The 12,580-nt window shown below is 42.0% G+C and overlaps 1 protein-coding gene across 1 annotated transcript in view; it reads left to right on the forward strand.

The window, feature by feature from the left end:
- Positions 1–12,580, forward strand: part of LOC121917749 (maestro heat-like repeat-containing protein family member 2B) — a 75,528-nt gene that overhangs the window by 35,215 nt on the left and 27,733 nt on the right. The window contains exons 19-25 of the mRNA XM_042443874.1: positions 1,006–1,158; positions 3,047–3,073; positions 6,199–6,321; positions 6,599–6,678; positions 7,437–7,572; positions 8,984–9,079; positions 11,855–11,956. Of these exons, the coding sequence (XP_042299808.1) occupies positions 1,006–1,158; positions 3,047–3,073; positions 6,199–6,321; positions 6,599–6,678; positions 7,437–7,572; positions 8,984–9,079; positions 11,855–11,956 (717 nt within the window). The remainder of the gene's footprint in view (positions 1–1,005; positions 1,159–3,046; positions 3,074–6,198; positions 6,322–6,598; positions 6,679–7,436; positions 7,573–8,983; positions 9,080–11,854; positions 11,957–12,580) is intronic.

A 12,580-nucleotide genomic window follows, 5' to 3' on the forward strand; every position in this document is an offset into this window, starting at 1 on the left:
TGGAATGGAAAAAGGCAAGAGGCCAGAAAGGGAATACAGAAAATACTGGATATCGTTTGTGTGACATAGGCTTTATGTGGATTCTTTGCAAAAAGGGAACAAATAGTCTTTTCTAACTTATGGCCAGCCTAAGACAAACTGATCATAGGCTTTTCCTGGCAAAATTTCATCAGAAGAGGTTTATCATTGCCATTGCTATCAAGTGACCTCTCATTTTCTCTTCCCCAGGTGAAACATATCCAGTTCCCCCAACCCTTTCTCATAAGACTTTGTTCTTTGACCCTTGGCCATTTTAGCTGCCCTCATCTAGACACATTCCAATTTGTCCTTCTTAAATTGTAGTGCCCAGAACTGGAGGTAAGGTATGACCAAAGCAAAATAATAATAATAATAATAATAATAATAATAATAATATGCTTTATTTTTATACCGCTTTTCCGAGGTGATCAAAGCAGTTCACAAAATCGTTTAAAACTTACACATCATAAAAACAACCTTACAAAAAAACAATAAACATTGAACAACATGCAATAAAGACAAGCAAGATGTTGGTCAGGAGGAGGGCTCGTCTTCTTTGTAGGCAGAGGCCTGTTGTTGCTGGCCTGCATCTCTCCCCCTCAAGATGGCGGTCGGGAGGAGGGCTCATCTTCTTTGCAGGCAGAGGCCTGTTGTTGCTGGCCTGCTTCTCTCCCCCTCAAGATGGCGGTCGGGAGGAGGGCTCGTCTTCTTTGCAGGCAGAGGCAGAGTACCATTCCTTTCTCTTATCTGGACAGTATGGTATGAATCCTGCTGTGTTAGTCCTGAGTGGAGTAGACCCATAAAATCAACAGTGGCGTGTACCTTGGTGCTGACTCTTCATGCAACAATGGCTTCAAATGGTCTACTCTAGTTGGGGCTAACCAGTAGGATGCAGGCCTCTTCATTGGTTGCTACAGTCCTAGATCATTCGCAGGAGAGAGAGAGAGGAAGCAGCACTCATACCAAATCACACTTTCTGTTGCTCAGGACTACCAAAGAGGCAGACGAGGGTACCTCCACCAAACGCTGATACTCACATATGGCAAAGTGGCTCTCCGAGCTCCCAAGGAACTCCTGTTCTCTCGCTTGGAGAATGACCTTGTGAAACGAGTCCTTCACCATTACCACAAGAGCTGCCAGGTAAGAGCTTCCAAAAGAATTGGGAAATTTTCAAAGAAACTGCTGTTCAGGTTGACACCTTGATGGGGAGGCTTTCTATAATCCCACTGTTCTCTCATCCAGGGTTTTGCATTCGCATAGTTAAAAATAGAGCGCCAGCATTGCCTGTTCCTAGAGATGTTCGATCTGGGTGACACATGCCTTCATAGCATCCCAGTTGGATTACTGTAACACATTGTGGTTGGGGCTGCCTTTGGAAACAGTTTAGAAACTTCAGCAGGTCCAAAATTGTGCAGCCAGAATGGTGACCTCATGTATAAGTTGAGCTTTGGGGACCAAAATTATGGATTTTGAAATGATCCCTGGGTAAATTAAGGGTAAAAATTAGGGGTATGTAATAAAAGATGTAGTGAATGAAACAAAGGAAACAAAAAAAATTGCCAAAGAACTTACAAAATTTTGGCAGGCATAACTGTTTGTGCTCACCCTAAAGGCTTGAAGGATGAGGGGGGAACTATGGTGAATGGTGGCTGTGCAATGTATATGACAGGTAACCAGGTATGAGTGGAGCCAAGAAAACGCACAGACATCAAAAAGGATGTAAAGACAAGAGTTAAGGTATAGTAATAATTCTTATCAAAAAGGAACCATCTCCTTCTCTAAGTAGAGTGATGAAAGGCATTCATTCTGGGAAAACCTAAAACACTAATCCTCTCTACTGTCCCAGTGCTCATTTGAGGAGAAACACCAAGGAGCTGGCATCCTTGCTATTTTCCAACCCAGGCATTCAAAAAGGCAGAAGTGGTGCCACAATGGTGAGGGGTTTAATTTTTTTTAGGTGCTCCCGGAACAAACTTAAGTTCTTGCCTTTTGTTGCTTTGCTCTTTTGGTAAGAGTTACAGTACAGTACAATACATTGGGATCTTGATTTCCACAGGGGATCCATTCCGGACCCCTCGTGGATACCAAAATTCGTAGGACCTCAGATTCCATTGTTCCAATGGCAGCGCAGGCACACAGCCACACTGCCATTAGGGACAGGCCCTGTTGTTCCCAATGGCAGCATGTGCTCGCGGCCGTGACACCACTGGGGACAACAAGCACTGTCCTTAATGGTAGCACAGCTGTGTGCTGCCATAGGGGGCAACATGAGCTTGCCATCCATGGATGCTTAAATCCATGGATTACAAGTCCATAGATATGGAGATCCCACTGTACATACATTGACTCACAGATACGCCAACCCAAGTTTTTGGGGTCAATTTTTTGACAAAATGTTCTAGACTTATACATGAGTGTATACAGTAATTCCCTTGTTGAAAGTACTTTACTGACTACTGGTTGATTTCTGGGCAGTATTCAGAGTACTGATCATGACCTTTAATGACAGTGAAACATGAAGGTATTAAGAAGACACCCACCAACCATTTTAGGCCACCGACAGTAGTCTGGTTAGCATGAAGATTTGGCCCTAGCCCAGTGTTCATGACAACAGGCAGGGTCCTACATCAGAGTTGCAGAGCATAAATCTTTGAATGTTGAGTTATGCAGTTACTGTGCTACACAGCCAATGTTTTGAATGGTAACATTGTGCCACTCAACCAAAGGACCAAGTGTGCAACTGAAAGCACAATCCAATGTGCAGTGTCCATCCATGCATGCATAGTGGCACCACATGCACAGCTCTGCTTCTGCAGCTTTTATGTAAATGTGTTTCAGAAAACATTGTTCAGGTGCTTGTACAGGATAACTTTCACATACGTAAAAGAAAATATATAAAGGAATAAAGGCAATGAGTTCAGCGAAATAATAAAAATAATGAAGGTAACGAGTTAGATGAAATAATAAAAACTAACTCATTATTAAGAATGAATAAAACACTTCTTGGATTTGACATTTCATTTCTCAGGTGCTGGGTGTCAGCATTGAAAACAAGGTAAGTTGTGAGTTTCCATCTGTATTGAGGCCTAGTGAGAATTTCTGCTCTGCTGTTTAGTTTCTGTAAAGCTGAAGCTGCACACCAGGGAGAGGGGGATTGTCTACACTGGCCAAAATACCCAGAATCACCCTATATCTGGTGTGATGAGCCCACACAATGCACACAGTGAATCCACTTCTTTAAGCTTTTAATCCAGTTTAACAGAAAATTCTGCTTACTGGAGTGAACCTGGGTATGTTGGCTGTGAGGAGAACTGGATCTGTAATGACCCAGTTGTCCATGTGTCTATACACCCACCACATCGTCCCTGCTGGCTAATTGCAAAAATTTGCAATGACCTGTCAGAGGAGATCCGCCATATTACATCTTTGGACGCCTTTATAAAGGTGATAAAAACAGACCTCTTCCAGCGGGTCTTCCCAGACTGACCTCTAAAACAAGAATCAGAGCTACTCATCTGTCCATTTCCCCTCCCCCCCCGATGGTCACTCCATCCAAACTTTTGTTCCAAATCTTTGCTGTAGTCTTGGTGGAACTGTGTGAAATTTGTTGTACCGGAATTGTTATTGAAGTTGGTATGTTTTATATGTAATTTTAGGAGTAGGGGTAAGGATTAGGAGTAGGAGGAAGCAGTGCTGGTGGCAGCAAGGTGAATGGACAAATGGGGATGATGCACTGTCACCCAATGGCCCATCTGGACAGGTTTTTCTGGCATTGTGTCAGACCAGAGTTGTTCTGGAGTATAATGCTCCAGAGCAAGAGGGGCACTGTAGATGCAGCTGAGGAAGTTACAGCTTGGTGGTAGAGGAACAGTTTGGTGTGCAGAAAAACACAGTATCTCCAGTTATAATATAGAATCATAGAATCATAAGAGTTGGAAGAGACCTCAAGGGCCATCCAGTCCAACCCCCTGCCATGCAGAAACACAGAATCAAAGCACCGCCAGCAGATGGCCATCCAACCTCTGTTTAAAAGGATATGAGGTCATGACAGCTTGAAACCACAGAGATCTGTTGACAGTCTGAACAGCCAGTAATGAGTCCTGGGCACCTGAAAAACTAACAAATTTGCTATTTCACAAGTTTCTCTTGGCAACAGCTGTTTCAACTGAGCAGTTTTTGAAGATGATGCACAGTTTGGGACTTAAGGTTTGCCTGCAGCAGTGGGAACCCCATATTCACCCCATAGTTGCAGTGAAGTTTCCTGGTCTGCAGCAATTTTGATAACACAATGCTCACCATGGCAAGAGTGGAGTAACACAGAAGTAAAAGCCAATTCTATGACAATCACATTTCCAATAGAGTGCAATGTTTCTGGCCATGTGGCCATGTCCTCACCACTGATCCAGATTTTCCAGGCAAATCTGAGGTGAAAGGCAGTTCTTTTTCACTCTAGATTTTCAGAGAAAAGCACTGCATTGCCTACGAATCCTGAGGAGTGTCAGGTCACAGCCTTCAGGTCAAAGCCACCAAGGAGTGAATATGAGGTTTCCTACCAGTGTAGACAAACCCTTATTCTATACAAAAAATTGCTTATTAAATTTTTGCATGGAAAACATAATTTTATCTGTAAAGAGAAAGTATTTCTCTACAGAACTAGAGAAATTTAATCTTCCATACAGAAAATGCTGTTTTCTTGGCAAAACAACCACATTTGAATTAGGTGCAGAATAAGTCCCCAACTAGAACAGTTTCTGCTCATCAAACAGTTTCTGCTCAGTTTCTGTCCTGGAAACAGCATTTTCTGAAAAGAAATTAATATTTATGTACTGTTTCCTGCACAAAATAACTACATGGGCAAATTGTGTACAAAATAAGTCCAAAGTTGAAAATTCACTCTATGAATCACTGCTAATAACTATGGAAAATTGTTGGCTTATAAACTGAGGAAGGAGCAAGATAAGAATACAGTATCTTTCATATGGGATAAGGAAGAAACAAGTTCTGATAGTGTCCAAATACAAAATATTTTTCCTAAGTATTATTCAGATCTGCTTTAAAAGAATCCAACTTTATAAAAGAGATGGAGAAATGTTTAGATCAGCAAGATGTAGATCATTTATCAGAAGCACAAAAGGAACAATTGGATGGATTGATCATTCTGGAGGACGTACATGCTGCAATTGTTAAAGCAAAGATCTGGCTCTGGGGCCAGATGGTTTTACAGCTTCATATCACAAGAGTTTTAAACAGGATCTAACATTATATGATTATAGCAGCAAGACTTTTGTTTGCCCAGAAGTGGGAAATGGACTGTGTGCCTACAGAATAACAATGGATTATTAAAGTTTTTGAGTTGCCTCAGATGGACACATTCACAATGATTAGAGGAAAATTATTGGATAATTTTTAAAAAGACTGGGAATTATTTCTGTTTTATATGAAGAAGGAAGAAGGGAAGATTGCAGTGGTGGAGACAGGCTTAAAGTAGTTGTGTTTATTTAGGTCAGAAATAAGTTAAAAAATAAGGTAGCATTAGTGAGAAATCAACTTTGTTGAGCATTTGTATTTTCAGGCTTGGGAAGTCAAGTATAGTCTGTGATAGTTGTGTTTAGTGGAATTCATTTTTGTGGGTCTTTTTGGGCTCTGTGGCCATGCTCTAGAAGAGTTTATTCCTGACGTTTTTCCAGCATCTGTGGCTGGCCTCTTCAGAGAAGATGGAAGCCACAGATATTGGCGAAACATCAGGATAAACTCTTCTAGAACATGGCCACAGAGCCTGAAAAACCCACACAAAAACTATAGATGCCAGCCATGAAAGCCTTCAACTTCACATTTAGAGGAATTGTTATTGTCATAATTTTGTATAAGGGGAGGGATTGGGGGTGGGGTAATAGTATAGAATAGTAGGATTTAGGGTGTGGTCTTAGTTTAGGGTAGGGTTATGTTATGTATGTCATTAAGCGGTTGTTAAATTATGTATGTTATAAAATTCAATAACATGTTATTATTATTTTTAAAATCCATTTTGTTCCAGGCTTTTTCAGAGGTTCTCATTATTAAGGAATAAAATTTTAACTATTAAAAATTATTTAAATCTCTAGTGGGGACTTGATCTTGGATATTGCAAGTCCTAGTTGAATATTCTAACCACTATACTACATGCCTCTTTTGGAAATTTAGGACATAAACCTCAAACTGGCCTTTGTTCAAAGCATGATAGATATATCCCAAGCCATCCATGAAACCCAGGACTTCCAGAACTTCCAATTGACTTGCAAAAAAGAACTACTAAATATCTTGTTGGTGAGTGACGTGGGCGGCATGTGGTTTCAGGTCTTCTTCCCATTGACTGTCTGCTTCAGCAAGTGGCAGTGGGTGGTTACTGTGTCACTGGGGTGATGAATCTGCTGTTGGTTTTAGTCTGAACTACAAAGGAGTTATCTAAGGTGCAAAACCCTTCTTCCAAAATAGCTCCAGCACCTCTGACAACTCCTTAAAAGTTTCTACATGGAATAGATTCACTGTTCCTCAGTGTACATTTTTCTTTTTTTCATCACTTTGCCTCCTCTTGCAAGTCCAGGATTTCATCAAGGAAGAGCCCTTGGATTCACTGGAGACACCACTTCGTCCAAAATCCATCACTGCTATTGCAATCCTGAGGTAGGCTATTTCTGGACACAGCAGTGATGGTTGTGACTGGCAAAGCCCAATATGACTCAGGTCCAGGTTATCTGAAGTGGTTTGAATATAGAACTATGACTCTTGAAACCAGGATTCAAATCTATGCTTGGCCATGGAAACTCAGTGGGTGACCTTGGGCAAGTCACACATTCTCAGTCTCAGAGGAAGGCAAGGATGACCCCCCCCCCCCCCAGAAAAAAACAACCTTGTGATAGGTTCATCTTAGGCCTGATTCCCACTACCTTTTAAACTAGATGGCAAATCAGGTTGAACCAATTCAAAAGGCCCTGGTTCCCACTTGAATCAATTCACTGAAGTGATTAGGAGAGAGTGGCCTTGTGCTAGACCCATTTAATCCGCATCTTTTTGACACTGATGTTTTCCACGTCTTTTTTGATAAATCAATTCTGCACAAGTGTGAACCAGATGCAGATCACAATCAATTTAAATTTGCCCTTTGACCAGCTGGAGCGGGTCCATTTTGAACCTATTCATTTGTGAATGTGAACCACAAGTGGGTTATTTTACAGAGAAAAAATGCAACCGAGGCAAATGTAGTGGGAACCACGCTCCACTGTTGAATCAATCCATCGATTCGGATCGCAAACTGCTTTTTTTGTGAATTGGAATAAGGCCTTAGCATCACCATAACTCAGACGTGAAATGAAGGCACACAATAACAACAGCCTGTGAGCCTCTGACATGTGACTTCTTCTCTATCCTCCTTTCTTCTGCAGCAAAGTGAAGCCTCCTTTAAGCATTGAGGACATCCGCACTGTCATGGACCAAAGCATCAAAAGTTTGTTCCCCCTCCCTCCCTTGGAGCAAATGAAAGAGAAAGAGGAGGCAGAAAGAGATGCTCAAGACATTGAGGTATGTGCGACAGTTTGTTTCTAGTGGAAAAAATAACCTTTCAGGTTCACAAATAAGGCTTGATCGTAGACTGAATGCAACAGTTTATTTATAGATAAGAACAGCATCAAGCAGAATTTGTCCTTCAAGCTCAAAGCCTGCTGGCTGCCTGGAATTTATACCAAGCTTTATATAAAATCTTACCAAAAAAATTGAGACTTGATTTTAAAGGATTTTGCAAGGACTTGAGATGAGTTGAAACTTGAAGGTAGAGATGTGAGACTTGACTTGAAACTTTGACTAAAAGACCTGTATGCATCACTGGAAACTGTAGTCCAAAACACTAACTTTTCCAAGAGTTGGCTTGCCCACTGTGTTATCGATTAGGTATGCTGTCAGGGAACTTGCATTAATTCACACATCTTTTGTCTATGGCCCCGTCTGCATGGGCCAAATGAAACATCCTCCCCACATTTCCTTCTTCCCCATCCTCTTGCTGGGGAGTCTGAAAGATGCACAGCCCAAACTCTGGTTCTGGTGCAAACAATACAAACCACCTCTGGACTCTTCAGCACAAAACCTGGGATATGCACCCCTTATAATGAATTAAAATAACTCACTGTTTGTTCTAGCTCTTTCCAGAAGATCTGAAGCACTCTATTGCAACACTAGATGACTTTACAAGGCACCCCACTGTGCCGCCTGGCATAGCTGAGTTCAGAATGAGGTGCCCAGCAATGTGATTGATGCTGAACACTGGGATGTTTATCACACTATGCTCTTAAAGAGGTACTATTCCAGTGTGACTCCTCTAGCAGCCTCCTGTTGCATGCTGGGATTGGCAGTTTTAAGGAGCTGAACTTCTCTGCCTGAGAATTCTAAATACCCCTCCTTAAAACTGCCAATCCCAGCATGCAACAGGAGGCAGCTAGAGGAGTCACACTGGAATAGTACCTCTTTAAGAGCATAGTGTGATAAACATCCTTGTTCTAACCTCAGAGTGAGCAACTTGCCACAGCAGCAGCTGTGTCAGGTGGCACAGCAGGATGCACATGTAAACAGGGATTGGCATCACAGCAGGAGTGCCAGGTAATGGGGGAAAGTTAGGGCATCTCCAAGGCCAGAATACTCCAGCTTGTTCCCAGAGTATTCTGGCCCATGTAGACAAGGCCCTAATTCCTGTGAAGGGTCTCTTGGGCTTTGCCAAAATGCATGTTAAAACAGATCAATTTTAAAAATACACATCCAGAAAGAGCATATTTAAAGGGGAATACTTCAGACGAAACCCCTCTGAAACAGGTTTTTGGCCAGTGCAGAAAGATGGGGGAAGAGGAAGGGTCTTATGCTAACACAGCATTGGGTTTAGGTCACAAGTCTCCTGATGTTTGGTATATTTAGTGCTTGATCCTCACTGTTTGTCTTGTGATTGCAGGACTTGTATACTTGCTCTATGAATGCCTTTGCAGATCTTGTGAAGAACATCATTGAGGAAAACCCAACATCAGAGCTGATGGATGAAATGTTCCAGGTGAGCATTCATTCCAGCCAGGTGTCCACTTATGCAAAAACCTCTGGTTTGGTGCAGGTTGAGTCTCCCTTATCTGGAATTCGGAAATATTCCAAAACTCAAAACATTTCTCATTATTGGCTGAGATAGGGACACCTTTGCTTTCTAATGGTTCAAGGTACATAAAATGTGATTCATGCACAAAATTATTTAAAAATATTGTATAAAATTACCTCCAGACTATAATAAATAAATATTATGTGTATATTGTGTATGTGTATAAGGAGTATATGAAACAGAAATGAATTTTGTATTTAGACTTGGGTTCTATCTCCAAGACATCGCATTGTGTACATATATGTAGAAACAGGTATTCCAAAATAAAATAAAAATCCGAAATCCATAAACACTTCTGGTCCCAAGTATTTCGGCTAAGGGAGACTCAACCTGTATTCATTAGCCTAAGAAAACTCTATGCAATTCATGGATGAAACCAGAAAATGTTTATTGAAAATCAGGATCAGCACAGTAGCAACTCATTGCCAGATCTGAAGTTACAAGGTTAGCATCTACAACCCCCCTTGAAAACTTCTCCTCCTAACAGCTGACATTCTTTCCTACATGGTACCAGGGAGATACATCTAGATGGCAATTCCATAATCACAAAAACTCAACATGGGTTTCAGAGAAAGAAGTCATGCCAGACAAATCTAATCTCTTTCTTTGATAAAATTACCTGCTTGGTAGATGAAGGGAATGCTGTGGATATAGTATATCTTGATTTCAGTAAGGCCTTTGACAAGGTTTCCCATGAGATTCTTGCAAACAAGCTTGTAAAATGTGGACCAGACAAGGTAACTGTTACATGGATTTGTAATTGGTTGACCGGCCGAACCCAAAGGGTGCTCAACAATGGCACCTTTTCATCCTGGAGAGAAGTGACCAGTGGGGTCCCACAGGGCTCTGTCCTGGGCCCAGTGCTATTCAACATCTTTATCAATGACCTGATGACAGAATTGGGAGCATACTTATCAAATTTGCAGATGACACCAAATTAGGAGGAATAGCTAATACCCCAGAGGACAGGATCAAGATTCAAAATGACCTGAATAGACTAGAAAGCTGGGCCAAAGCTAACAAAATGAAATTCAACACAGAGAAATGTAAGGTATTGCACTTAGGGCGGAAAAATAAAATGCACAGATATAGGATGGGTGACGCCTGGCTGAATGAAACTACGTGTGAAAGGGATCTAGGAGTCCAAGTAGACCACAAGTTGAACATGAGTGAACAGTGTGATGCGGCAGCTAAAAAGGCCAATGCTATTTTAGGCTGCATCAATAGAAGTATAGTGTCTAGATCAAGAGAAGTAATAGTGCCACTGTATTCTGCTTTGGTCAGGCCCCACCTAGAATATTGTGTCCAGTTCTGGGCACCACAATTCAAAAAGGACATTGAGAAACTGGAGCGTGTCCAAAGGAGGGCAACAAAAATGGTGAAGGGTCTGGAAACCATGCCCTATGAGGAACGACTCAGGGAGCTGGGGATGTTTAGCCTGGAGAAGAGAAGGTTAAGAGGTGATATGATAGCCCTGCTTAAATATTTGAAAGGATGTCATATTGAAGAGGGAATAAGCTTGTTTTCTGGTGCTCCAGAGAACAGGACCCGGAACAATGGATGCAAGCTACAGGAAAAGAGATTCCACCTCAACATTAGGAGGAACTTCCTGACAGTAAGAGCTGTTCGACAGAGGAATGCACTCCCTTGGAGGGTGATAGAGTCTCCTTCCTTGGAGGTCTTTAAACAGAGGCTGGATGGCCATCTGTCAGGGATGCTTTGATTTGGATTTCCTGCATGGCAGGGGGTTGGACTGGATGGCCCTAGTGGTCTCTTCCAACTCTATGATTCTATGATTCTATGACCTTGGTTCTCGTACTACAGTCCCCCACAATTGCTCACCCCCTACCAATTCATGCTCCCAACATGAATACAGCACAGCTAAGTAGGCCTAACTTAAAATGGCAGAGAGCTTTTAGGGACAACTCTGACACAATTTAATAGCAGAAGGAACTTCTTGACACTAGAAGCAGTTTGGCAATGGAACCAATTCTCTAGAGAGGCAGTGGTGTCTCCTCCTCTGGATATCTTCATAAAATGTTGAACAACTCACTGCAGGGGATGGTCTAGCTGGAGATGGAGGGGTCACTAGGAGGCTGTAGGTGGTGCACACTGCAGCAGGAGACACCTTCTGTGGGGGGGTGACACCACTGCTCCCCAAGCTTCTGCCTCTTGGCAGAAATGGACTGTGGTGTTCCCCTGCATCTCTTTAAAATGCTGAAAAGATGGTGTGATTGAGGCAAGGTTCAGTGGGAGGTGAAACGCCTCAGGGTTTTTTAAAAAAAATAATAATAATTTTAATTTTTAATTTTTTTAAAAAAATTCTTTAAAAACATCACATCTTGCCCAATTTTCACTTTAACCACATGCTACTATGTACATGTAAATACATTCAGGCTGTTTGTATGATACTGTAATTTAAAGGTATAATTTTACATTTGTTAGTTGTTTATGGCACATTTTTTGCTATTAGATTCACTAAAATATGGGTATTATGATGTATGTGTAACATTAGGACAAAAACATTACTAAAGATTCTGTATGGTGTGGTAGGGGTTGGATGCACCGGGTGATGCCAAATCTAGTGATGCCACTAGTTGGAGATCCTGCACTGAGAATGGCCTGTGGGGCCCCTGCCAGCTCTCTCACTGTATGATTCTTTCCTTCCTAAACCAACAGTTGATAGATCCTTGGTTTACAGAACAAGAATGCAGCAGAGAGAGGGCTCTGCAGGCCAGCTTCCAAGCACTTGCTGCTTTCCAAGAGAACTCCCATCTTCCCGTGAGTTTCTTGCTCTTCTCAACACTTCTTCTCCCACTAGAGTAAGGGTGGGCATTGTCTGGCCGGTGGACTGCATGCAGCTTCTGTACCCACTTTTGTGGCTTCTGAAACCTCTACTAGTCCCCCAATTAAAACTTTTAGGGACCATCTTTGCCTCAACATTATACAGGATGCTCCTCCAAATGTGTGAAAAGGCATGAAAATACCTTTTTAAAGGAGGGGGGAAAGGGGGTGGGGTGGGAGAATCAGATCAGTAGCTGGTGCCAGCTCAGTTTGTTAGGAGGAGGGGATCTCAGAAACATCACAAGGAGATATGCAAGGTATTGAATCTCTTTTGAAGATAGGGTTCAGCATTTTGGATAGCTTCTGTCTAAAACCCAAAATGGGTCCACTGCTCCTCTAACATAGCAGCCACCATAGCTGTATATAGGGAAAAAAATACCATAAGGCCTACATTATGGCCACTTAAAAAACAACAACAGATCAACAGGGCTGAGTAGGGGGGGGGAAAGCAAGCAATAAAAGACTATTGGCAGCAACACCACTAAAGACCTTGATAAAAAGAATGATTTCATGCTGGGTTCCTGAGTATTTCCTTTGCTTTCTTGTGAAGGGCCTTCTCTG

The sequence above is a fragment of the Sceloporus undulatus genome, chromosome 1 (assembly GCF_019175285.1).
Source record: "Sceloporus undulatus isolate JIND9_A2432 ecotype Alabama chromosome 1, SceUnd_v1.1, whole genome shotgun sequence".
Taxonomy (NCBI): domain Eukaryota; kingdom Metazoa; phylum Chordata; class Lepidosauria; order Squamata; family Phrynosomatidae; genus Sceloporus; species Sceloporus undulatus.